This window comes from Centropristis striata, chromosome 13 (genome assembly GCF_030273125.1).
Source record: "Centropristis striata isolate RG_2023a ecotype Rhode Island chromosome 13, C.striata_1.0, whole genome shotgun sequence".
NCBI lineage: Eukaryota > Metazoa > Chordata > Actinopteri > Perciformes > Serranidae > Centropristis > Centropristis striata.
The window spans coordinates 6,757,843-6,785,620 of record NC_081529.1 but is presented as its reverse complement, the minus strand read 5'-3'; the positions used below and the strand labels follow the sequence as shown (position 1 = coordinate 6,785,620).

Here is a 27,778-nt window from a genome sequence, read left to right as displayed (position 1 = left end):
GGATTAGAGACTTGTAAATCCTCCAAGAATGACCATCACACACACACACACACACACACACACACACACACACACACCATTGGCCTTCATGGTTTCAGCACACAGTAACTTATTAACTAATAAAGCAGAACCTTGTTTTGCTTCTGATCTGCATTCATTACCTGAACACCCCCCCCTCCGTCTCTCCCCCCTTTCTTTTCTTTTCTTTTTTCCCAGATTTATGAACTGCAGAGTCCCGGCCAGTAAGAGATACCAGCCCACTGAGTACGAACATGCTGCAAACTGTGCCACACACGGGGTGAGACAAACAAACACACACAGGAACACTTTCAGAGCATTACATCGCTTTTCTTCAGGGTTTTTTTTTAGTTTACTCTCTCTGAAAAGATGGAGAGGATTGCGAGGAATGAGGCAAAATACAGAGGATTTTTGGCCGTGCCATAGAGGCTATAATCTGTGATTCAGCCTGTAGCTTTCTCTAATCTGCTGTAATCCCTGCGCGCTTCCGCCTCCGACAGAGCAAGACAAACAGTGAATGAAACAGACATGGAAGGAAAAGGAGAGGAAACATGGCCGTAATGACTGTAAAGCCTCAAATAGGCTGCAGTTTTCAAATTCCATTTATCTATTCATTCACTCAGCAAGCTCATGTTGCATTTCCACTGCATGCTACAGCACGTCTTCACTCAACTTGCTCTTTTTTTGGTTTTCCGTTAGCTAAAGTTGTGGATAGTACCTGTTACTTCTTTTGGTAACATCTCGGTTGAGGTTTCAAGTGAGCTGAGCCAATACTAGAGGGTGGGATTAAAACACTGCAGACCACTGATTGGTCAGACAGAACCGTCACTAGTGTGACTTGATTTCTGCTAGTAGTCCGTTTATAGTCTGAGTAGTATTTGAGTAGTAGCCTTTGGTTCAGGCTATTCTCATCTACTAAATGAATGCACTGGAATTCGTGGCGATCCCACATAGTAACATGAGGCACGTTTCCATCAGTTACTTTTCCCTCTGGCAGCTATGGGTGTGGCTTGGGAGAGAGGATCCGCCAAAGATCCACCCAACTTTACTGGTTAGGGTACTTTCTGTGCCACTACTAACTAGTCGACGCTGATTGGATACGGTTGAGGCGGCAACTTTTCATATGCGTGATTCATTTACAGACTGGACGCTGAGGGGTTAACATCTCCTGCTCTGACTGCAGCTGGGAGAGACTGCAGACACCAGAAAACACCAGAAACACCAGAAAAAATCGCTAGTCGCTTTTTTGAAAAAGAGTCTCTAGAGGGGTCTGAATAGTCGCTAAATATATCGACAAAGATGCTAAGTTGGCAACACCGCCTGCCGCGTCGGTCTGTTGTCACAATCGAACGTAGCCGCTACAAAAACCACCTGTATGGTAACAGAGGCCGAGAGGATCTAACTAGTGGGCGGAGCCAAAACACTCTCTCAAACCATCTTACAAAAATAACTCAGAAAGACAGGCCTATAGCATCAAAGCCATGTAGGTCAGGAGACCAGTGTTCATGTCCAGTTGGAAGAAATGTATGGAAGTACTTTCTTTCTCAGTCTTAACACTGTTCCTTTTAACTGAAATTACCAAGGTAGATTTGTTTCCTAAATCTTACCAAGTAGTTCAGTTTCTCAACGATAACAGCAAAATGTTTAAAACAGCAACTGGTCCTATTTCGTAGGATATCATACAAACTGTGCTGGACAAGTTTTTGTTAGGAATCATATGAACTGGATTATTATGAGAATTCATTATGTGCAGGTAAACAGTCCAGGTGGAGATCAGAAGAGGCAGAATGTATTGGCCACATTGCAAACTTGGAACACATGTGCTATTATCGTCCATCTAGCTTTAGGTTAGCTGTTTAAAAAATTTGTCTCAACTCCAACTCGATTGTCAAGTCAAGCTGCTAATCTGTAGAAGGAGTAGAGGAAGTCCTGTTATCTGGATATGCTGGGTACACAACAGACCCAGAAATATTGGCCATTGCACCCAAAGGCTAAATCAGACTGATAGTGGGTTCCAAAATTGCTTTGAAACTCTTTATGCTAAGTTAAGATAAACTGCTGCTGGTGGTAGTTTTAATAATTAGCATACAAACACCAGAGTGGCATCAATGTTCTCATTGAACTCTGGGCAATGTATCAATAAAGCCTATTTCCCAAAATGTCAATCTATTCCTTTAACAAGGTTGCAGTTATTTCTCCTGGATTTAAAGAATGAGGTATGATAACAGTCAAACAAGAACATTGTAAAGAGAATTGTGTATATTGTAAGGAATGATTTGAACTATGATTTTGTGTTTTTCTCTAGTTGTGGATCCTCCCCAGTTTGGTGGGCGGGTCTGTGCTCTACTTCCTGTCTGTGGACCAATGGCATCGTGTGGCTGCCTGGCTCTACGGGAGCGGTCTCACCGGCCTGTTTGTCACCTCAACACTCTTCCACACTGCTGCCTGGAAAATCAGCCATCTCCGGTTTGTGTGTGTGTGTGTGTGTGTGTGTGTGTGTGGCAGGAAATGCTGGCAGGGATTTGGCAGATGTGCATGTGTATGTTTATGTGCTGCTCTGGTAGACATGTACATTACACTCAGACATCCAGTTTGTAATTATGACACAGCCAGAAGGCCAGAGAGCAAACAGCAGATGTGGTCCGCTAATGAAAATATTTCACATTATGTTCCACCTAAAAAGCATTCACTCACATGATAAAGTAAAAGTCTTGAAGACTTCCATTGAAATAAAGATCTGTTTAGTCACTATCTACCCTTGAATGATGTAACACAGTGGTGACTGAGGGAAGCCCTTACACTTGCAGCATTACAATCAGGAGCAGTTACTATGGCAGACCAGACAAAAATACAGATGACTTAAAGACAATATAACTTCAAAAACAAGTAAAAGTAAAAGTGAGATTTGAAAACACACCTGCTATTACTGCTTATCACCATAGGTTTTTTCTAGTTGTTTAGTTTAGTTTTATTGTGTTTAGTTGTATGAGGTACTAATCTACAGTCAGTGTGTTACCGACAGTAGATTGAGGTTGGCCAGCCCCCAGGTTGGAGAAACAGGCAGGAGTACTGACACAGAACCTAAGCAATGTGCTGCTCTGAACAGGGACAGCAGCTAAACATATTTTAGCCACATAAAAAATATTAAACAGTTTATTTGGGGGAAACTGAACTGTTATCTTTGCTTTCTTTAAAGCCACCAGACTCAATTGACAACACCAGTTATTTTACCTCGCAAAACACAGGAGTTACTGGTCTACCGATGCCTTGATCGGTTAGTTTGTGTTATTGTGGGACTTTAGTGAATCTGAACTGACCCTTTAAACCTTTAAACCACCAAGTCACACAATAACACAGACTAACTGATCAAGGCAGCGGTAGACCAGCAATGTTCTGTGAGGTAAAATGGTTGTTTTTGTCTATGGAGTCTGGTGGCTTTGAGGAGACCGTAGGTAGTGACTTCAGGTCCTGTTGGAAAGAGCTGTCTGAAACCAAAGGACTGCGGTTCAAATATTTTAAGAATATAATATATTTTATATTTTAAAATATATATATTTTTTGGACAGGCCTTTTTTAGACATTTAGCTGCTTTGAACAACTTCTCTGAAACAAACTCCAGTTCTCTGTAAAACTCCCTTGATAACTCAGTTCTTTGCTCAGTAATTAATGCAGGCTGTGCTCTGTTAATTTTAGACATTATGGATGGGACTAGATAAAGATTGTCATGATTTATAAATGAGCTCTCTTTCTGTTTGTCTGTAGGAAGGTGGAGCAGCGTTTCCACATGTGTGACAGAATGGCCATCTACTTCTTCATCGCTGCCTCCTACTCTCCCTGGTGGGTCAACAGGTTACATGCAGTCCGATGGAGAATAAACCTGGTTAAGAAGCTCAAACAGTGAATAAGACCTGCTGACCCAAGAAGCCTAGCTGCTGTTTTAGACTGTCTTAGCAGTGTGAACTGCTGGATGGAACAAAATCTCTTGAAACTAAATAACTCAAAATCTGAAGTCCTATTGCTTAATCCTCCCATCCACACCAGCTCCATCCTAACCTCACTTGGTCGCTATGCCAACTGTGTAACACCCACCGCCTGTAATCTTGGAGTCATTTTGACTCAAACCTCAACTTCGAAAAACACATCAATAAAGTAGTTCAGTCCTGTTTCCTTCAATTCAGAACCATAGCCAGAATCAAAAAAATAATTTCCCACTCCGATTTGGAAAAAGTAATACATATGCTCATGTTCTCCAGATTAGATTATTGCAACTCACTAAAACCACAAATCACTCCCGCCTCCAACTGGATCAAAATGCAGCAGCTGGGCTTCTTACTGGTTTTAACAGACGACAGCACATTACACAGATTTTAGCTTCTCTTCACTGGCTCCCTGTTCATTTTAGAATTGATTTTAAGATTTTACTGATCACTTTTGGCTCCAAGCTACATTTCAGAGATATTGACACCTTATGAGCCGGCCATAAGTCCTCGGGCGGGTCCCTTCTGGCTGTTCCAAAGGCTCAAAACTAAAGGTGATAGGGCGTTTGCCATCAGGGCCCCTCGACTTTGGAACGCCCTGCCTGAGGACCTGAGGCTCGCTGAATCAGTGAATTCTTTTAAGTCACTTCTCAAAACACATTTTTACAAACTTGCTTTCACGTGATGTTGGTCTTTCTTACTTTTGTGGTATATATTTATATATATATATATACAGTACAGGCCAATAGTTTGGACACACCTTCTCATTCAATGCGTTTCCTTTATTTTCATGACTATTTACATTGTAGATTCATCAAAACTATCAATGAACACGTGGAATTATGTACTTAACAAAAAAGCGTGAAATAACTGAAAACATGTCTTATATTCTTGTAAGCAAAGGGTGGTTACTTTGAGGAATCTAAAATACAAGACATGTTTTCAGTTATTTCACACTTTTTTGTTAAGTACATAATTCCATATGTGTTCATTCATAGTTTTGAGGCCTTCAGTGAGAATCTACAGTGTAAATAGTCATGAAAATAAAGAAAACGCATTGAATAAGAAGGTGTGTGTCCAAACTTTTGGCCTGTACTGTATATATATATTTTTTTTCTTTCTTCATTTCTTCATTGTTGGTTTCTTATTTTTGCATGAGTTTTATTCATGCTTGTTCTGTCAAAGCACTTTGTGAACGCTGTTTTTAAAGGTGCTATATAAATGAAGGTATTGTTGTTGTTGTTCTTCTTCTTATTAATAATAATGTCCTGATGTGTCTCCTCAGGTTGATGCTGAGGGAGCTGGGGCCCTGGACGTGCCACATGCGCTGGCTGATATGGGTCATGGCTTGCGTTGGATCCATGTATGTCTTCTTTTTCCACGAGAGGTAACACAGATATAAGAAGAAATATTTAATGCAGTAACGGTTTCCGCTCTCAAATTAGATTTTTTTTTCCTCACCCTTTATCTTTTTTCATCCATCAATTTTTTTCTCTTCTTTTAGTCCTCAATTTGTTACTCCCTATTATCTTTTTTTCATTTTTTTTTCATCTATCATCATGTAATACACGTAAAATATATTAAGGAGAAACAATTGATGAGCAAAAATAAGATTGTGGGAGAACAAAAAAGATGGTTGAAAAAAAAATCCCCAGGAAAAAAAACTATTGGGGAGAAAAGAAGAGATGGGTAAAAAAGAAAAGAAAAGGGTAGCAGAAAAAAAAAGGTTAGAAAAAGGGTATGAGGGTGAAAAAAATATAATAGGGAGAAACAAACTGAGGACTAAAAAGAAGATAAAAAAATGATAGAGAAAAAAAGATGGAGGAGAAAAAAGATAAAATGTGGAAAAAATTAATAATTTGAGAGCGAAAACCGTAAATATTTCCCGGCAAAACATTTTTTATCTTTTTTTTTTTTTTGTCATTTACTTTTTATTGGTTTTTGAAATGAACAAACAAACAATCAACATGAAGACCTATAGACAAATACAGAAAATATCAAGGAAAAAATAAAAGCGTACAAAAGGGGATTGGAAAACACCCAAAAATAAATGAATAAATAAAATAAAAAGGGGAAAGGTACAAAGAAATGAAAGTATTCTGATCGTCCAATCTGAGATTACCTGAAATCCGGTTTTATGGTAGATACATATGTAATCCATTTTTGCCAATTTTCAATAAATACCTATTTTTGTGTTCTTAAATTGAAAGTAATTATTTCCATTACAAAGATGCTGTACGCAATATCAATCCATTCATCTGCACTAGGTGCCTCCCTCTTCAGCCATTTCTTCGTTATTGATTTCTTACAGGTCACCAGTAATATTATTAAATATTTATCTTTCATTTTTTATCTTTTTTAATCATGCATCTATTTTTTTTTCCACGAGAGGTAACACAGTCGCTCTTTGTGTCTCTCTGCTGTCTGTCCAGTTTTGACACAATGAACTTGAAACTAAACTCCCGTCCTCAAGTGTTTACAGCACACAATGGGCTGCTGTTTGAAGCAGAAACAATAGTAGTTTGGAGGTGTTACATTTTCTTTTGTTTTTTTCTCCGTGCAGGTACAAGCTAGCAGAGCTGCTTGGATATGTGGCCATGGGGGTTGTTCCTGCTCTGGTCATCCTGTCCATGGTGAGCATGAGCCACAAAGGTTTAAGTGTAGTCTTTCTCTGCTTCTAAAGAGAAAAAAAAGCTTTCTTTTGTGAGCGCTCTTCCGCTGCAGCAGGCTTCCTGCTATTGTGTGGGAATCAGACACTGTCAGTATTTAAAGAAGCACACAGGTCGTTTTGTTTGTTTTAGTCCGTTGCCTAAAAATCACTGCTTGCTATTTTCAAAAGTGTGTTTTTAGATTGACTTCCTCTCAAGTATTATAATTATATCTATTATATAATAGTTATATATTATATACATTTCTTATCAGCTACAAGCAGTGGTGGAAAGTAACTGAGTACATTTACTCAAGAACAGTTTTGATGAAGTTGTACTTTACTTGAGTACTTCCATTTTATGTAACTTTATACTTTTACTTCACTACACTTTGAGGTAATTATTGTACTTTTTACTCCACTACATTTAGCTGACAGCTTTAGTTACTTTTCAGGTCAAGATTTAACATGAAAAACATGATCAATTTTAGGTGATTAGACAATTGTTTTAAGTAAATCTCATAACAGTATATTAAGAAGATAAAATGAATCCTATTGAGACAAAATTAAAATGCTGCTTACATAAATGCATGAATTATAATAATCCTATAATATATTTGATGAAAAAAAATCTGAGTGGGTTCATTCTCCATAACGAGTGCTTTTACTTTGATACTTTAAGTACATTTTTATTCTGATACTTTAGTACTTTTACTTCAGTAAATTTTGAATGCAGGACTTTTACTTGAAATCGAGTAATTTCAGTGTTAAGTAAGAGATCTGAATACTTTTTCCACCACTGGCTATACTAATGCTTCAGTCTATCTCTATCTCTATCTCAATACTTTTTGTACTTTTTTTCTCAATACTAATTGTCTGTAGCTCTCAGCCTTAAGCCCATTCATTTACACTAAAGATACAAATCTTTAAAACGAATCAGATATATAGAATTCTTTTTATTAACTGTTGAAAAAAAAAGGATAATTTACTAAAGCTGATGGGCTCTGAATTTTTTTTGTTGCAAACTTTATTAAAAACAGAATAAGTAATTTGTTGGGGACTATTTCCTGTCACAGATTGATTCACATTGTTATTCAACTAAAAATGGCTTTGAAAAATAGGTTGGAAAATGTTATTTCATTTTATTTTATTTTATTTTTTATTATATATTTTTTCACACACAATCAACAGGTTACAGAGGATATGCACAAAACTCCAACCCCCACAACTCATATTCCCTCACATAGGGTAAATCAAAATAGATCTAATAATATGCACAGAAACACAAGCTTGCCAAAGTCAAAAACTTGCCAAAGTTAAAAATTACAGAAAGCGAGACACCTTCCAATCTTAAGCGGGGGGCTGGTCCCTTTCACACCACTCAGAAAACCAAAATAATATCCAAACCTATACCCTCAACACACAACAGACATTGTTACACAGCATAAATAAGGAACAAATAAAACATGAGAAGAAAAAAAAACATATGAGAAAACAAACAGATGAGAAAAACAATCAAACAAAAAAGAACAGACAAACAAAACAAACAAAAAAAAACCCCACAACAACACATACTATTACGCTCAGGTCTTGCCATTTTTACTATGCCTTATATTGACCCACAGTGCTCTTAAAGTCAAATTGGTTGGAAAATTTTTAAAACACATAGTATATACATTTTTCCATTTCTGGAGCCAAAAGTGACCATATTTTGACAAGAAGGTGGAGGTGGCAAGGTTATACTTGATACCAGTTTAACCATTTTGTTAAACATGCTCTACCAAAAGAATAATTATAACTCTTTTTTTTGCAGTATATCCTTTACTGTAACAACTCTTCACTTATTTGATTGTTTGGACTGTTACAGGTTGAGCGTGCAGGTGTGCGTGAGCTGGCAGTGGGAGGCGTCTTCTATGTGGTGGGCGTGGTCTTCTTTAAGAGCGACGGCGTCGTCCCTTTCGCCCACGCCATCTGGCATCTTTTCGTTGCAGTAGGAGCGTGTGTTCATTATTACGCCATCTGGAGGTACCTCTACTTACCGGGGCCGCTGCTGCAGACGTCCAGATGACTAGCCGCTCTCACCTGCAATCACATGATTCCACATCAACGTGACTGACTGAGCAATGTCAGTTTAAGTCATGAGAACAGAGTGTTTTGACTACAACTAACCTGACTCATGAGGCTTCACCTGCAGAGATGGTGCTGAGACGGTCTGACTGCAACAGATCAAATTCTCCACAGCTGGGGCCGAACACTTTTACTGTTTAAGTCACTTCAAGACACTAACAGACTGATCAATGAACATCCAGCCTGATTGGACCAAACTAATGCAAAATATGACTCTAATTCTGCTGTATCAGACAGAGGTATGAATCATTTCTGCTCATCCCCTTCTGGGAGATTTTTGCTCACATATAAGGTGCCAGAAATATTTCATGATCAAGGTTCAGGTAAAAGAAATAGTTTCACGTTATGCTATTGCACTTATTGACTTTGTTGCAAAGAGTAAGATGAGAAGTGTGAACAGTTATCCTTGCTCTTTTAAAAGGTTTCCCAATCTGCCATCCAGTACCTCTACCTTGCTTATTAACATGTTTTAGATGTTGAAGTTTTAAAATGAAAATATTTTAGATTTATGTGTGGTTTAATAGGCTGTAAGGGGTGATTGTAGTGTGTTCTGGACTACTAGCCACCATGGCTAATTTAGCAAGCTAGCAAGTAGATATTGCAGGAAAGCGCAAAGGCATGACAGAGGAGAGTATTAAGGGCTTTGGTTTATCAACATTTTCCTTATACATATATTAAAATAAAAACTATAACTATAATACATTAACTCACCACCCAAAAAATGAACTTTCATGGCCTCGGCATTTCTGAAAACATCAGCAAAAACTCGTGAAATTGGGGCTTCCAGAAAATTTCCCCTTTCGAGGCTGTGTACACCACAAGAGGTGGGCATTCGTGTAAACTGGTGAACATGCTTAACTTGGCCCCATTTAAAGGCAGCAGTCACGCGATCAGTGGAAACTTCAGCAGGTCAATGCCTTTATGCTAAGCTAAGCTAAACAGCTTCTGGCGGTCGCCCCATTTATACCATATATGGAAAAAAATATTAGACCACTTGGTTTTCTCTTGTTTCTTGTTCACTTTAAAGCCAGGTACAACTAAATGCACATTTGTTTGGAAAAATATAATGATGACAACAAAAAATAGCTCATAAGAGTTTAATTTAAGAGCAGATATCTAGACATTTTCCATGGTTTTCTTGATAATGATTTTGGTTATTATCAAGATAACCATGGAAAATGGCTAGATATCAGCTCTTAAATTAAACTCTTATCAGCCCAAACAAATGTACTTTTAGTTGTACCAGGCATTAAAATGAACAAGAAATTGAAGATAAGGGTGGTCTAATAATTTTTTCCACGACTGTAGATATGAGAATGGTACCAAACCTCTCATCTAACTCTTGCTTGAAAGCAAATAAGCCTATAAAACGTCAAATTATTCCTTTAATTACTCCATAACAGAACTGATGATCTACAGCCTGTGACTACACCTCCTGGCCTAAACTATCCAAGACTAGAAAACTCTACCGTTTCCATAAGTGATGTGCCAAAATGTACCACACATGCATTCCTTTATACTGGTGCTAACCACTACTTTACTTTTGTCCATTCTTCTCAGTGGCAAAATATGAAAATACAGAATTGGCTCCAGAAACACAAACCTGTTTCATAAACAAACATCTTAAGCTGACTCGACTGAACTGTGTAAACCGCAGACAGACTTAATGTCACCATATACAAGCCTGGTGACACACCGATGTCGGCTTGAAGGTCGACCGTTGAGGATAATAACGGGCTTCAGTAGGAACGACCCGATTGTGATTCTGTTATGATTTACATTCGTCTTGAATCTGCCTCGAAATCAAGTCTCATAATTTACTGTTTTATTATTTGAAAAATGATAAGTGTAATCAAGATAATGAAACACTAATTTGTATTCTGGGTCAGATATGCTTGTGTGTTTGCATTGATTGATTATCTTGTTTAGAGGACGATGATTGCCAGTTGTTTTCTTAAAGTGATGCACTCTGATCCTCGAGCACTTTCTACCAGCAACCGTGTTGAATGAAGTAGAATTTCCTTAAAACCCTTGGAATATGGCAGAATTAACACATAGGCATGTTATACTTCTTCAAGCACTGTGTAGATCACACATACAGGTTTTCCCTAACCTCTTAGTAGTTCAACTGTTTCTGTTTTTCTGTAAAAACAGAGCACTTACTCAGGAAGTGAGCACTTTTATTTTTTAAATCAGATGATCTATTTTGTAAAAATTGTATTTTCACTGTAATAAAGAAGAGACACTATATTACACTTGGAGGGTCTGTGTGTTTTGTGGATGCCAAAAATGCTTCATCACATCAAGTTTCAATCAAATAATGTCATTTATTTACAAAAATATCGTGCAAAAAATCAAAGAAGACACTTTTGGAACTAATTATCCAAGTGCAGTTTTAAAATGATGATGTGTGTCACTGTGAGTGTGTGAGGTTCGTAAGGGCTCGCAGTCGAAGCGGCATGGCCACGTTGGTGTCTCTGTGCCACTGGGGCGTGGTGACATGGGGGGGTGGGGTCAGGACGCTCTGAGCCACACCGGGGGCCTTCAGCAAAGACCACAACTCCTCGCCTCGCATTACTATGGCAACAAGGTCCTCTTCATCGGCGCACCAGGCAACTGACCCGCTTCTGGTTACATTTCGAAGCTTAGAGAGGAACAGGGACACCCTGAAATAGAAATAAACACACAATTACATGTCATAACATGTGTACGGAGCCCTAAGGGGACATGGGGGAGAAAAAAATAGATGGGTTAAAAAAAAAAAATAGATGCAGGATTAAAAAAAGATTAATACTTAGGGTTAGTAGTGTTTTCCCAAGAAATATTTAATGCAGTAACGGTTTCCGCTCTCAAATTAATCTTTTTTTCCCCCATCAATTTTTTTCTCTTCTTTTAGTCCTCAATGTGTAACTCCCTATTTTTTTTTTCTCCCCCTTATCTTTAAAAAAAAAAAAAAATTCTGCCCATTTTTTTCATCCATCATCATGTTATGTACATGTGTACGGAGCCCTTAGGGGACATGGGGGAGAAAAAAATAGATGGGTAAAACGGGTGAAAAGTGGGGCAGGAGAAAAAATGGTTAGAAAAAGGATATGAGGGAGAAAAAAAAAGGTATTAGGGTGAACAAATTGATGAGTAAAAAGAAGATTATGGGAGAAAAAAAATGGATGTAAAAAATGGGCAGAAAAAAATATTAGAAAAAAAGATATGGGGGAGAAAAATATATAATAGGGAGAAACAAACTGAGGAGTAAAAAGAAGAAAAAAAAATAGATTAAAAAAAGATGGAGGAGAAAAAAGATAAAGCGTGGAAAAAATAAATAATTTGAGAGCGAAAACCGTAAATATTTCCCCGCAAAACATGTTTTAAATCTTTTTTAATCATGCATCTATTTATATTTTAAGTCCATTTAGAAGCTCTTTGAGTTAAAAGACAAATTGAAAAATGTCCTGTCACCTGGGTATGAGGTCATGTGATCGAGATGCCAGTTTAGCCAGAGCGCTCATTAAAGTGGTGACGACTCTGGGGGCGGGGCAGTCTGCTCCAGGCGGTGGAGGAGACGAGGTGATCTCAAACAGCACCGCCTCCAACGCCTCAAAACAGGAAGTGATGAGGCTCACGGAGCAGCGGGAGTCACATGACACGGAGAGGTACTCCCCCAGCACCCACACCTGGAGGCCCGACAGGTTCAATATTATCTCAGTGTCACATTTCATTGTGTCATGTTTCAATACGCAGGAAAGGATGCTGAGATTCGTACGGATCCAAAATACACAGAGAAGAAAAGAATCACACACACACATTCTTGTACTTCTATCTTTGTGAGGACCCTCATTGGAACAGTGAATTCCCTACCAAGGTTATAATAGTTTTGTTCGTTTTAATGAGTTTTTAAAGTGATTTGCTAGTTTTAGTTTAGAATTTTTTTTTTTTGACATGCTTTCGTTTTAGTTGAGCTTTTATTAGTTTTAGTTTTTGGTAATGGGGTATTTGTTGGGTGGGAGATTAAAAGAGGTCACAGTTAATTTTGCCTTTATTTCCTTTGACTGATCCATCTTCATTATGTATGAAAAAAGTTGACAAAGACGAAAATGAAGGACTTGTGTGACCTTTAACCCTTAAAACAAAGTCTGAAAAAAAAAAAAAAGCCTTTAAAGAAGTGAGGACCGGCCAAAATGTTCTCACTTTGCAAAAATGTCCTCACTCTGTTGGTTAAAAATGTGTTCTGGTCCTCACTATGTAGGAAGTACAAGAACACACACACACACACACACACACACACACACACACACACACACACACACACACACACACACACACAGTGTCATTACCACATGTGTGTAGATTTCTTCCTTGCTGTAGACGTTGGCTGTGGTTCCAGCAAACTCCAGCAGCTCGTGAGACTCGTCCACCACCAGAGACGGGTGGAGCTTACACAGCCTCAGCAGGTGGCAGCTGAACACCCTGCAGACACAGAGAGAGAGAGAGAGAGAGAGAGAGAGAGAGAGAGAGAGAGAGAGAGAGAGAGAGGAGAAGAGGGTGAAGACTAGAGGTGGGGGAACAAAATCGATACAGCATAGTATCGCGATATATTGCTTGGCAATATTAAATCGATTCATGGCCGCCAAGTATCGATATATCTTTAGCGTTTTGACAGCCTGCTGTTTCTGCTGTTCTGGAGGACGTAGCAGGCTACTTTTAGGAGTATACTGGACATACTGGTATCATATGACACTAGAAGATCTAAGAAATCTAGAGGCATCATGCTTCAGGATATCGTGTTGGTTAAATTGTTGAAATAAGGCTACAGTTAGGCTATTTTTTTTTATGTTTTATGGTGATTTTCAACGCGGTCATGTGACCTCTGACGTCAATGAAAACAGACTCTGTGTTCCCACAAGTCTGCTCTTTACAAACATGGCTGCCTCCCAATTCATAACTGAGAATTTTCTGTTATCTGACAAAACAATTCTTGATTGAATTAAATTTTGTAGACACAAAATTCACTTAAACAGTTAAATCTATTGTATCACAATACTCACCATATTGCAAAATGCTTAAAATCGCAATAATATCGTATCGTGACTCAAGAATTGTGATAAAATCGTATCGTGGGGCCTCTGTTGATACACACCTCTAGTGAAGATACACAGCAGAGCAACACTTTATTTCCACAGTGTGTTTATGTGTGTGTGTGTGTGTGTGTGTGTGTGTGTACCTGTGTATCTCTGTATTGTATTTGGGGATGTTGAGGAGGAGGCTACTTCTCTCCAGCATCACCTGAATCAGGTGGGCTAAAAGCTTCTCATCAGCCACCTAAAAACAAACACATGCATTAGAGTGTTTTTTTAAAGAGCTGAAACCTGGAAGTTTTTCATTTTCAAAAGAATATTTATTTCTTTACCGTAATGACGGTGTTGAAAAAAATGTGCAACAGCACAGGGACAGTTTGTGCACACTGGACCACTCTCGGCCAGTCAGCAGTCTCCGCTAGCAGCTCGTGGAGCGTGCTCAGTCGGTCAATGGTGTCACCTGCATGAGGAAGAGAAGAGGTATTCAGGTAGAAATGTTTCAAGAACAAAGCGTGAAATCTACCAGCTGCTTTCCACCAGCTAACCTTGGATAGTCTTAAAGGTTCTATATTGTAAAAAGCATGATTTCTGTCTTTTTTGAGACTTTTAGAGAAAAGTGGAACAGAAAATAAATAAAAATCTATAAAATACATGGAAGCAAGGCTCTAAAAACTTTAAAAACCACTAAAACAGCTTCACTTGTAAGCTAACCAGTTAGCCTAACTTAGTGTAAAAAGTATGAAACAGCCAAAGGTTACAAAATCTGCTTACCAGCACCTCGACAGATCATTAATTAACATGTTATATTGGGAAAGCAAAAAGCATATTTTTCTCAAAATGGCAAACCATTCCTATGATTTTGTAACTGTGATTACCTGAACCTGCTTCCCCTCGAAGCAGGAAGAGGAACAGCCCTCGGAAATTTGGGCTTCTGAAAGCATCAAGTGACAGGAGGCCTCGCCCACCAGGCTCAGAGATGGGCAGACAAGTCGACCTGCAGCGCACACACACACAAACCCAGTGAGATGGTGGTAAAATGTGAACAGAATCAGTGTGGAAGGAAGTTTGGACACTTTTGAGACTGTTTTTCTGTGAACTGTGTGTGCACCTGACTTGCAGGACCAGTGTGGCCGACAGACAGGGCAGGTCGAGGAGCGTGTGGAGGAGCTCCACTGCAGTTCCAGCTGTCACCAGAGAGGGCAGCAGATCCACAAAGTCATCCACCACAGCTGGGCTGTCCCACGCTAAGAACTACAGAGACAGACAGAACGCTTGAGTTTATTGGCATGACGTAACAATGTATATATTGCCAAAGCAAGCATCAGAAAAAAAGATAACAAGATAAGGAAAGCAATATTAACAATAAATTATTATAATTCTATTATTCATTTTAAAAGAAAAGAAAAACTAATAACAATAAAAGAAAGCAATTTTTACAATCATTGAACAATATTTACAATAAATATATAATTCATACAATCTAACTGTCCCAGCAAAAAATAGAAAAATAAAAAAAATAAAAACAAAAGTTTATGTCCCTCATTCGGTATAACATAACGACTCGTCACTAGTCAAACACCCAAAGCCATCTCTGTATTTTCACCTTCAGCAGGTTTGGGAAGGACTGGATGTACTGTGGGACTCGGAGCTGCAGGCTCTCGAGGTTCCGGCGAAGAAATCGTAGAAGCTCGTGTGCCAGGAAGTGATCGTTGAACAACTCGGCGGGGAATTGGCCAAACACCAGCTTCCACACACTCTCACAGTCCACCGCAGCCATCTCGCCTGGATACATTCAAATACACATTTAGCTGTTTGAATATATTTATGTATCTAGTTACTGACCTGTCAGTGAGAAATACAGTCATGGAAAATATTATTAGACCATTGTTTTCTTCCATTTATTGTTCATTTTAATGCCTAAAGGTACATTTGTTTGGAGGAATATAATGATAACAACAAAAATAGCTCATAAGAGTTTAACCCATAAGAACCCACGGTGACACCCGTGTAACAAACACTTTACATCTTCTAGAATCTCCCATATTCAGCTTTATGCTTCACATTAACTCATTAAATCCCTAAGAGACATATACTTAACACCCTGGTGTGGTGTTCATATGACTTTGACAAGAAATGACTTTAAAAATATGGGTGACTGGAAACAGAAATGTGAAAAAGTAGCTAATTCCAAAAAGCTTTTTTTTTGTTACAAGGCTAAGTTTAAACCCATTTAACAATTCTAATCTGTTAATGTCCTGTATTGCATTTAACTTGTTCTGACCATATTTCCTGAACAAATTAAAGTCACAATTTTGATATATGTTATGGAGGCAAAAAGGCAAATGGCTATTTGTTTTTATTTATTATTGATATATTATTATTTTTACTACTTACTTACTACTTAAAAAACATTGTTAAACAGCACTATTAATGTCACAATTTTGACAAATGTTGTGGAGATGCAAAGAAAAAGGCAAATGTGTGTTTCTGTAAGCAGAAAATGTGTCTAGTTTTATTTTAAAATAAGAAATATCATAAACATAAATACCATAAGCGCCCAATGTGACACATATGTCACATCACAGATCTTTGACATTTAGGGGTAGAATTTTTTGAAAAAACATCAGAAATGTGTTCTTTGTTGTCCACTTGGTCTGTAGTATATCCCTCTTAATTTTCCTTTGAGGATTACTGGATCTGGGTTCTTATGGGTTAATTTAAGAGCTGATATCTAGCTATCGAGCTATTTTTGTTGCTATCATTATATTTGTCCAAACAAATGTACCTTTAGTTTTACCAGGTATTAAAGAAATTGGAGAAAACAAGGGGGGTCTAATATTTTTTTCCATGACTGTAACTTCTATGCATGAATGTAGATGTATGCTTCCACACCATGGTTGAGGTAGAACTGAGCGATGGGCAGCAGGACTCTGGCAAACGACAGGTCTGAGCTGAGCCGCCCAAACAGCGCCTTAATGCACGGGAACGTTCTGTAGACCAGCGAGGCGTCCTCCTCACACACACAGTCCAGGATGCACACCGCCTCCACCAGACACTAAGAGAGGAAACAGGACAGACACCATAAGGACACCAGAATAAAAACTGCTTGACAAGAAAAATGTTTTTCTTTTCTTTTTTCAAAGTTTCAACTGTTGCTGTTTTTACTGAATGTATCTGGTTAGCACTTTCCTACATTTCCCACAATGGCTTTTTGCTCTCAGATAATAGTGATTTTTTATCAAGCTGTTACATGTATAGGTGTAAATAGCAGAGGAACAGAGAACATTTGAACTTTATATAAACCCTTGAAAAACGTTGCTCTAACAAAGATATCTGCATTGTGAAACTGCCATAAAATGCTATATTATTATTTTCCCCTTTTGCTGAGTTTCATTTTTTAATCAACTTCAGTCCTGATCATCAGTACAATTCATATATCACACATCAATATTAATTTTCAGAATTTTAACTCTAAAAATTAAAAAAAGAAAACAACAAACAAACAACAAAATATCCCTAAAAAATTTAATTATTTTCTGTATACTACATATTGGGAGGATATTTTTCACAGTCTGTATATGTCAGTGATCAGCAGCAACATTGATTATGATGCATTGTATAAAACCATATTACCACTATAATACAACAGCATAAGAAAGCAGGAAAATAACATAAGGTATGAGAAAATGGTAGGGCTTTATATTGAAAGTCTGATATAATGGAATGTATGATTTTATACTGTAATGGCCATGGGATCAAAAATGTTGATATAAATGGGTTTCAATGGGACATTTTTCAGTGTATCTGAATTCTGGCTCCACATTTTATTACAGACTTATTATAGGAGCTGAGGTTAAACAAACCCTCACACCTTTGCCAAAATGTACAGCATATGCAGCCAAAATTAAAGAAATATTAAAATAAAAGAGCCCAAGAGATGCACAGATGGGCTCTTTACACATGAAAGTGACAGTAGAATAATTAGTGTCCATAGACTATAAATATATATATTTGATGGGATGAGAAGGACGTGCAGGGTGCTGCTGTGTGTATGAATGTACTAAATGTTCCAATAATACTAATAAATTATGCACAGGCTCACCGCTTTCTGCAGGTCTGTATCTGTCCTTTTGAGGGCCTCTGAGACAAAGAGAAGACATTTTAATTGTATTTAGGTTTCAATTCAAAATGTGGCTTTACACGTCAAGTATCACATATCTATAGGAGTCTTATGAAAGACACATCAGACAATACCTTTCATATTAAAAATGGGAATGGGAATTGGAACTCAATACAATAATAGATAATGACACATGGGAAGATATATGTTTAACAAGTCATAAAGGGATTGGAAGTCAGATGTGGAAAGAATTTGATTGGAAGATGAAAATGAGATTCTTTAGGACACCTCTTAAGGTATTAACGTTTAAAAACAATGCCCCCAACATTTGCTGGAGAAACTGTGGCATGGTGGGGGACCACACCCCCATATTCTGGGACTGCTCTGTGATACAGACATATTGGAAATACATTAAAGAGGAATTTGACAACATTTTCAGGATGGATATCCCTCTGGACCCCTTCATTTTCTTATTTGAGAAAATACCTGAAAACTTGCTTTCTAAGGACCAATGCTACATGTTACATATTCTGTTAATGATTGCAAGAAAAATGATCACTATAAATTGGATGCAGCCTAGTACCCCTACAAGAGCTCAGTGGAAAAAAAAATCTAACAGGTCCATACAATGGAAAATATGACTGCTATTTACAGTTGAAAGTACCACTGTTCATAAGAAGATGGACCTCTATCATTCTAGGCCTTCATTTAGAATAATACTTTAAACATACTGTGTGATATGCAATGGTTTATCTACTCTGATTCTATGTAACCAATATGTGTTGAATGAAGTTCAACCACAAGGTGACCTTTTTTTAACCTCTCATTCAGAGTGTTTATGTGTGTGTGTGTTTGTATTGTATTGTATTGTATTGTAATGCAAAAATTGCCTGCAAAGTTTTATATGCCAATAAAGTAAAAAATAATAATAAAATGTGGCTTTACAACTTCATGACTTACTTTTCTCTCACCCACACACTGCACAGTTAAACACACACACACACACACACTCACTGCGATCGCTCTGCTCGATGAGGCGCTGGCAGTACTGGAACGCCTTCTCTCTCAGACGCTCCTTTGGAGGCAGCAGGCGGCTGGAGGAGGAAGTCGCTGAAACCATGGAAACCACTGATCCGTCCACCTCCGACCGGTCATCTGCATCACAGGAGGTCAGGAATGAGACTAAACCCTTCTGAGGGGAATGATGATTTGTCTTAATCAAATCCTGCATGATGCACTCTGAGACGGCTTGTTGCCAAATCTGAACACAGAGCAGGAGTCAGAATGACTGGAAGGGTTTTTGTTTATGGAGATCACAACCAATTCCTTCATTTGCAGAAAACAAAAGTTCAATGAAGAGCAACTTCTCATTTAAGTCATTAGAAGCAACAAAGAATGATCTGCAACTGGGAATTATTAACAATAATATGAACAAAAAATATAGTTATTATTGTACCTCTATACTGAAATGATTAGTTTGGATTTTTCGAAGTTGGGTTGTATGAGGTGCTTATCCACAGTCAGTGTGTTACTGGTCATTATCCTGGTTTGGAGAAGAAGGCAGGTACAGTACTGATGCAGAATCACAGCAATGGACTGCTTATATGGGCGCAGCGGCTAAATCGGTTTTAACCAAAAGTGAAAAATCTGTATCAGTTGAACTGCACACTATATTTAGAATATTTTCACCACTTTAAAACGCCATCACAAAGCCTTGTTTAAGTTTACGCAGGGGGCCTCAAGCTGTTCTATACTCTCTTCAAAGCCACCAGACTCCTTTGACAAAAACAGTAATTTTACCTCGCAGAACACAGGAGTTGCTGGCCGACAGCTGCCTTGATTCTTGACACTAAATTCACACAACAACACAAATAATAACAAATATATAGAAAGGTAAGGCAGTAAAACTATTCAAAATATAATGTACACTTAATTTTTTTTAGTGGGTAAATTGCATGTAGCCGCTGCCCCCGTCCACAGAAGTGCATTACTTAGCTTCCATACAGGTACTCCTTCCTGCTTCTCCAAACTGGAGGTGTGCTGACCGCCACCTACTGTAGGTAACACACTGACTATGGATGAGTACTTCATACAGTCCCACTTCAAGAAATCTTAACTATTCCTTTAAAGCTTTAAAATAAGATTGCTGTTGAGGGTTACATCAGAAATTAGAAAGTTTTAGAGACAGTTAGGTTAATCATTGACACACATTCCTTTAGAAAGATGAAAAAAATATTATTGGAAATGTAACATAGCACAGAAAAAGGACTAAGCTGTTCAGTCAAATCAACCACAATTAATATAAATTGGTTATTTGTATTCATACAATGTACTTTGATAGAATTAGGGCTACTCATCCGGCTTTGCTCCTCATACTTTACACTCAGCACAAACACCATTTACTGTAGCTCTGTGGTAAATGTATGTTTAGCATGAATTATTGTCAGGGCAGCTTATTAGACATTTATCGCAGTGATTCATTCATGATTAAAAACTCACAAAGAGAATAAAAGAAGGTTAAAGGTGCACACACCAGTGAAAGGGTTAAGAAGTCACAGATCAGGATTTTTGGTGATACAGTTTGTTAGATCGAGTCATGATCATGTCAAGAGTTGTGAGTTGATCAGTGCCGCCCCGAAGTTAAAACAGAAGATGTGACGGCTCCTGGGATGCACGTACATGCAGGGAAGGACCACAAACTCACATGTCTTACCATTAGAAAAGGAGTGGGAGTGGGAGAGGGAGAGGCTGAGCTGCAGCCTGTTTGCTGGGGATGATGAAAACACAAAGCAGGTCATCTGAGACAGCTGATATGAACGAATAACAGCCGTCGAGGTTGATGTTCCTTGTATGAACAGTGGAGCTATGACATGAAGCAATAAGCCTCTCTGATATGGGGAGGCAACAGGTTGTGGTTTGAATAGGTGGGAGGGTCCTACCAGCGTCAATTGTGCTGTTGCCGCATGAAACAGAGTGGTAGGTGAGGAGCCAATGGCGGAGCATGGAGAAGGAGTAGACGTTCATCCACTGGTCGTCAGTGAAGCCCTGACCCACACACAGCACAGTGAAGAAATCCCCCGACACCGTCCCGTCCAGCTCTGCTGTCGGCACCGGCTGATGCAAAACACAAAGATACAGTCATGGAAAAAATGATTAGACCACCCTTGTTTTCTTCAGTTTCTTGTTCATTTTAATGCCTGGTACAACTAAAGGTACATTTATTTGGACAAATATAATGACAACAACAAAAATAGCTCATAAGAGTTTAATTTAAGAGCTGATACCTAGACATTTTCCATGGTTTTCTTGATAATGATTTTAGAAATTACCAAGAAAAACATGGAAAATGTCTAGATATCAGCTCTTAACCCATTGAAGCCTGGAAAGTGGATATGTCGTTTTGTAGTATTTGTATAAGCTCTCAAATACTTTTTGAATTTCATTTCTATCTGCTACAGAGGCTGAAAAATCTAGTATTTAGTAGAAGCGTTGACACTTCTGTTGAATTTCCAGAAAAACTTCAGGTTTTAGGGGCTTATTTTAAAATCGCCCAGAGGTTTTACAGGCGTTTTAGGCATCAATGGGTTAAATTAAACTCTGATGATTTTTTATTATATTTGTCCAAACAAATGTACCTTAACTTGTACCAGGCATTAAAATGGACAAGAAATTTAAGAAAAAGGGTGGTCTAATCATTTTTTCCATGACTGTATATGATGAAGAAGCTTGACATACAAACAACAAACAGACAAACAAACAAAACTGAAAAGACACATTAGTGAAGGGGTTGAAAGATAAAAGACATGAAAGTGTGTTGTTTACCTGACGTGACCTGGGTCCTGTGAAGAATCCTCCAGAGGAAGCCCCGCCTACCTGAGTGATGCTCGCATAACGCAACCAATCCACAAGCTTCTTACTCAGGGCGGTTATGTGATCTGTGAGTCAGGTGGACAGAGGGACAAAGGATGCTGATCCATGTGATCACTGATTACATTTCCTTTTTAATCATTCTGTGTCTGTTACCTTCAGTGAGGCACTCGGGGCTATGTGTGAGGATGGTGTTGAGGATCGGCAGGGTGTGTTTGGACGACTGAGCCGGACTTTCTGATTGTCGGCTTTCAAGACTACGAAGGAGCTGAGCGCAGAGAGAAGACAGATCAGCCCTGGATCCAGCCTGTTGGGGTTTACATTTGCGAGAGTCAGTGTTTAAGACCTTTGAAAACAAAACAAGCTCCTCCATTTGTTAATATATCACTGTTTGTGCATCCATGAATACTGTGTATGTGTCTCTATGTATTTTTTTACTGCAAACAATTTTCTTCTAATATTCTATGGCTTAAAATCTTCTGAACCCCACAACCTGTTGGCAGGTTTGAAAGTAATGTTTGTTTGTTTTTTAATGCCAAAATTACATAATTTATATGACAGCGTATTAGGGCCAAGTATGCTACTTTTGTCTCATAGATTTGATACTTTTTTTCACATAAATTTGTGACATTTTTATCACAAATTTGCCACTTTAATCTTGTAAATTTGCAACTTTTTTCTCGCAATATTACCCCCCCTCATCCGGGTACGTTTTTTTTTCTTCATATTTGGCCCTAATACACCATTGTATATTTATCATAGCCAGAAACTGTAAAAACAGAAATTATTGTCAGATTTTCACATTTCTGAAGGTCTTTGAATAAAACATTTTTGACAAATCTTCCATAAGGAAAAACAACAAAATCTAAGCTTGCTATTGTGATATTTCATCAAAATCCGTTTATTCTACATGTCAAATTTAAAAATGTATTAGCATTAACTAGATCCTGTAAAAAACATTAAATGCTACACTCCTCAGTGCAACTGTGATGCCATTTATCCCAATATTGGTAACACTTTTGGGCACTTGGAAAATGTTGCATACATAGATTCCACTTTTTCGTAGAATTAGGTGATGCAAGACTGACAAATTGCAGTGAAAAAAAGCTAGAGCTTCAGAGGGTTAACACACATCAATACAAACTATAATGGTACATGTTAATCTTTTAACTTTGAGCTCTTTCATTTTTAAGGATTCGATTTTCACAAAATTAACACCATGTTGCCTGAACACCAGCAATTTTAGGGTCAGCAGACAGCCTCTAGAATCTCATCTATCTAAAATAACATAAATATGACCTAAACCAAACACAACATGCATTACTGCACACCTGTGAGAGCAGCAGCGCAGACGCATGGCTGTTCAGTTGACTGATGTTCTCCTGGTTGTAGTTCACTTCCTGACCAGAGAGGGGCACTGTTTCTCTGAGCACAGCTGAGCCCAGGACCTGAAACTGCTCTGCAGACGATGAGAGGAGCGATTGAACCCTCTTCAGGAGCTCTGGAGGCAACCTTTAGCCGATGACAACAGAGGAGACACGTGGCAGAAATGTGATGAATAAAAAGATAAAAACATTGTTTTTTTACATGCTATCTAACGGGACAGGTGAGATCACAAGATACAGTAAAGGGGGGTTCAGAGGAAATAGATAGAGAGGGAGGAGGAAGGAGTTGGACAATGATGGAGCATGTATGGGAGGTGTAGGTTGTTGTAGCTCTTACGTCCTGGTGTACTTGTTGGCAGAGAGGATGAGGTGGAGCCTCTGCAGGGAGTCAACCGTCTCATGGCCGAGCTCCTTCCCCTGGAGCAGCTTCACTAACCTGCTGTAGAACTTCAGCAGCTCAGACTCCTGAATCTCCCTGAAAATGACAATGTCACCTTTTCAAACTGACACAATATTAATTGACCAACACAATCATATGTATGTACTAGAAAATAATAACTAAGCAATGCTCCAAAAATAATGAAAAACCTAAACTAATATATTTAAAACTATAAGAGCTGCCAGATGGAAACCTGTTTATATAATTTGGCTTTTATTTATGTCTTCTTCTTCTTTCTTTTTTTTTTTTACATTTTATTTTATTTACAAAGTCTTTCGTTTATACATTTTTTCTACTTTCACTTAAATATTTTACTGTATTTATATTGTTTGACTTTATTGTATGTCCTTTTAATATGCTGCATTTTTAAGCTCTTTGAGCTGCACTCTTTAATAAAAAGTGCTCTGTAAAAAAGTTCATTATTATTATTGTTATAATTAATACTAGTAGTAACAGTATTACCATTAGCTCCATATTTGACCATTAATTAAGCCTTTAGGTCATTTACCAGTAAAAACAAATATAAATAATGTTACTCAACATTGCATAACACTTTACAGTTACATTACTATGAACACAACAGGCATGACAATGAGAAATATACCACCCTGCCGCTAAAAACTGCTGTAAAAGTAACGTAAAATGGACATAAACTACACAGAAGTTTAAGTAACATAATAGTGAGGTTTTGACAGGGCAGCTAGCTTTAGCCCAGTTAGCTTAGCAGCGGTTTGCTAACACTATGTGTGTAAACCAGCTGAGCAGAAGAGACGGCAGACTTATGTTATGTCCTTATGTTTTCTTACCTTGCTTGTTTAATTAAACTCTCTGAGCCGTGAGAGTACATGTTTAGAGAAAGCCGAGCATTCCTCTGATACTTCTGTCTGCAGCGGAAGGTAAACAGTGCGGTCGCTAATTTAGTCCTGACTGGAATCACATGACCGAAACTTTAGTTCCGCTGTCGCTGAGGGGAAGTGATGGAGCAAGCAGGAACTCACATAAACTAACATACTGAACATAATAAAGCCGAACTATGGTGCAACTACAGCTATAACCTCCAGTCGATAATTATATTTGGCCAACAACTCGAAAAAAAGAAAAAAAATGAATATTATTAGAAAAGCATGTTTTATCCTCTTTTGTTTGATCACTTTAAGCTAGGCTACTTCATTAAGTCACTTACTTTTTCTTTGTCAACAGTGTAATTGTCCAGAAATATAGTCAAACACTCATTTTACTGGTCTAGAAAAAGATTTTACTGGTCTAGAAAAGATCTCCCAGACTGTATTTTCTTCACCCCATGTTGGGAACCAGATAGTAACAAAACACTGTATTTTACAGCAGGTTCTTTAATGTATCTATCCTCACTCATAATGGAGTAATATCACCCATAATTCACAAGTGTTTCTTCTACTATGCTATTTTTAGACAATGTATTCAAGTACCTGAATTAAATGCATTTTAGGTAGATGAAAAAAAAGTATAAAAGTTTTATTTAAATACAAGTACAGAAGCATTAGAAACAAAAAGGACTTAATAATATCAAAAGTACAAGTACTTTCACATTGTGCAGACATGCAATTTGTGTGTCTTTTTGAACTACTACTACAAGATAAAAACAAATTTGCTAAAGGCATGCATTGACTTAAAAGCACATAAGTAATATCAAAATCTGTTTGAAGTAATTAAAGTTAATGTTTTTATTTAACAGGAAAAGTTGCCCCTTGTAGTTGCCATTTTATATTTTATATTATATCATTTTATTTCTATTGCTGATTACTGCATTAATGTGTAGCAGGGTTCTACAGTTAGATAATCATCTAAAACTGCAGTATAGATAATCACCACAGCTGTCAGATAGCTGGAGTAAAAAGTAGAAAATGTAGCAGACTGGAAATAATATAAGATGAGATAAGAAAAGATATGTGCAAGAAAAAGAGTTGTGCAATAATGCATCAGACAGCAGCAATAAACTTAAAATGATACATCACAACAAAACAATACAGTCTCACCAACACACAGAATAAATGACATACACAAAATAAATTGCACAAAATGAGATAAAACCAGTGGAATGTAACTAGGTACATTTACTCAAGTATTGTACTTAAGTAGAAATTTACTTGAACTTTATATTTCTACTCCACTAAATTTCTGAGGGCAAATTGTGATTTTTACTCCTCTACATTTAATGTCAAGCTTTAGATCCTTGTTCAGGTCACTATTTAGCTTTTTTTTTTTTTTTTTACTTTAAATGATTATGCATTTGTATTTTTTATAAATTATACCTTTAACAGTATATTAAGTAGTTAAAATCAGCCCTACTTGATAAAAGTCAAAAACTGCTTACATAAATGCTTCAAAAATAAAATCCAATAATATATTTGGAATATATATATATAAAATCTGAGTGTGTCAATTCTTTACTTTTGACACTCTAAGAAGATATTGATGCGGATACTTTATTACTTTTACTTCAGTAAGTTTTAAATGCAGGACTTTTACTTGTAATGGAGTAATTTCACAGTGTGGACTTTGACTTTGACTTAAGTAAGGGATCTGAATACTTTTCCCACCACTGGATAAAACATAAACTTTACACACAAGGCTTTATAAAAAGGGCATTATGAAAATGAGGAACAACAATAAAACACATAAAACATGTTTGATGAAGACCTTTGAACCTATGAACAATATTATATTGTTCGGCGCTTCTACACGGCCACCGTACCTGATCACAGATCTAAAAAAAAAAAAAAAAAGAAAAGAAAGTGAGACAGGTCACACAAGCTCTTCCTCACCTCTCTGCACTCAACTTGTTATTTCCATCTGAACTCACACCGCCCGCCTCCGCTCTCTCTCTCTCTCTCTCTCTCGCTCTCTCTCTCTCTCTCTCTCTCTCCCTCTCTCTCTCTCTCTCTCTCTCTCTGTGTGTCTGTCTGTCTGTGTGTCTTCACCTCTCACAGTGAGTCTGGGTCACACAGCTCACATGCGCTCTCCATTTACTTTAAAGTCATCTCTCTTTTCGGACAAATGGAGACGACCTGAGCGCCTGGGATTTATGGTGAACCAACCGGTTTAAAACAAAAATAAAACAACAACAACAACAACAACAACAACAACAAACACAAACAGGCTATCGTACATTGGCCAGGTTTGTTCTTCCACTCTTTGGACAACTTACCCGCCACAACTCAGGTAAATAATCATATTATCTTATTTACGCACGAAAGTAAAGTGTCGATCTGTTGAGAGATGACAAAATACGCGAGAACGCGCATGTGAAGGTGCGCCACTTTGAATGGAAAAATCGAGAGAAGTGATATTACACCGCAGACTGTCACTCTGTGTGAGTGTGAGTGTATGTGTGTGTGTGTGTGTGTGTGTGTGTCATCTGCAGCAAAACACATATATGTCCAACTCCATGAGACTTTTAGGACAACTTTAATAACGTGTTTGCCTCTTCACTTTTATCTGAGCTGTGTTAATCTGAATTATGTTTATCAGATCCTGTGGTTATTGAACGAGTGTGTTCAAGTTCAAGATCTTTATTGCTATTATGCAAGCACAACGAACATGCAAACAGTCAAATGGTGCATTGTATTAAAGACATATTTACATAGAATGAAATAAGATAAGAGATAATAAATGTCTACACAATTAGCCAGTGTGAACAGCATCAGCGGTCAGTAAAGGTGCAGTACGGCAGATGTGGACTGATGTTTATAGGGCTGTTGGATGACATGTGGCTGGTGTGGGAAAACTGCACACATGCCTCATGTTGGCAGCTTGTTACACCGTGGAGATGCCTACACGGGCATCTTCTTGGCTCGTAAATAAAGGAAGTTATTAGTTGGGTAACATTATAGCTGAACCTCTGTCATCATCGGATCGTTATATCTGGCTTCATCAAAATGTTTGGGATTCCAATAGCAGGTGCAGGAGACAATGGCCTCCAGTGAGGGAGAATGAGAGAGATACAGTGGGACATACAATGCTTTCTGCTTATTCATTGCTTCAACCCTCAACTTCTTAAATGTCATGGTTTTGCCTAATATGTTGTAATATGACTGTTTAGGTAATAGTATCTAAGCAACAGATAGAGCTCTTTCGTTTTTGAAGTATG

At 37.9% G+C, this 27,778-nt stretch overlaps 3 protein-coding genes across 4 annotated transcripts in view; 2 read left to right on the top strand and 1 right to left on the bottom strand.

The window, feature by feature from the left end:
* mmd2a (monocyte to macrophage differentiation-associated 2a) overlaps positions 1–11,018 on the top strand; it is a 16,106-nt gene extending 5,088 nt beyond the window's left edge. Inside the window, exons 2-7 of the mRNA XM_059348495.1 lie at positions 217–298; positions 2,324–2,484; positions 3,781–3,855; positions 5,281–5,382; positions 6,559–6,628; positions 8,510–11,018. Coding sequence (XP_059204478.1) covers positions 217–298; positions 2,324–2,484; positions 3,781–3,855; positions 5,281–5,382; positions 6,559–6,628; positions 8,510–8,710 — 691 coding nt within the window. The 3' untranslated portion in view covers positions 8,711–11,018. The remainder of the gene's footprint in view (positions 1–216; positions 299–2,323; positions 2,485–3,780; positions 3,856–5,280; positions 5,383–6,558; positions 6,629–8,509) is intronic.
* Positions 11,019–11,055: 37 nt separating this feature from the next.
* ap5z1 (adaptor related protein complex 5 subunit zeta 1) lies at positions 11,056–24,606 on the bottom strand. Of its 2 annotated transcripts, XM_059348493.1 has the most exons (18): positions 24,459–24,606; positions 23,551–23,688; positions 23,160–23,340; positions 21,985–22,135; positions 21,784–21,896; positions 20,901–21,075; positions 20,675–20,728; positions 18,976–19,116; positions 17,944–17,981; positions 16,734–16,896; positions 15,445–15,623; positions 14,950–15,092; positions 14,717–14,835; positions 14,174–14,301; positions 13,988–14,085; positions 13,101–13,233; positions 12,226–12,440; positions 11,056–11,435 (listed from the first exon to the last, which is right to left on the bottom strand). In XM_059348493.1, the coding sequence occupies exons 1-18, from the start codon at positions 24,497–24,499 to the stop codon at positions 11,183–11,185; spliced, it is 2,463 nt and encodes an 820-aa protein (XP_059204476.1). In that variant the 5' UTR covers positions 24,500–24,606; the 3' UTR covers positions 11,056–11,182. The 2 variants fall into 2 exon arrangements, with proteins under 2 accessions (XP_059204476.1, XP_059204477.1); XM_059348494.1 differs by lacking the exon at positions 20,675–20,728.
* Positions 24,607–26,657: 2,051 nt separating this feature from the next.
* The window catches only part of card11 (caspase recruitment domain family, member 11), a 30,079-nt gene continuing 28,958 nt past the window's right edge, over positions 26,658–27,778 (top strand). The window contains exon 1 of the mRNA XM_059348219.1: positions 26,658–26,850. The gene's annotated coding sequence lies outside the window, so the exon portion shown is untranslated. The remainder of the gene's footprint in view (positions 26,851–27,778) is intronic.

Coding starts and splice junctions, on each gene's coding strand:
- ap5z1 (XM_059348493.1), bottom strand. CDS start 24,499: ATGTACTCTCACGGCTCAGAGAGTTTAATTAAACAAGCAAG. Junction 23,341..23,550: donor GCCAACAAGTACACCAGGAC/GTAAGAGCTACA, acceptor CATCGGCTAAAG/GTTGCCTCCAGAGCTCCTGA. Junction 12,441..13,100: donor AAGAAATCTACACACATGTG/GTAATGACACTG, acceptor TCGGGCCTCCAG/GTGTGGGTGCTGGGGGAGTA.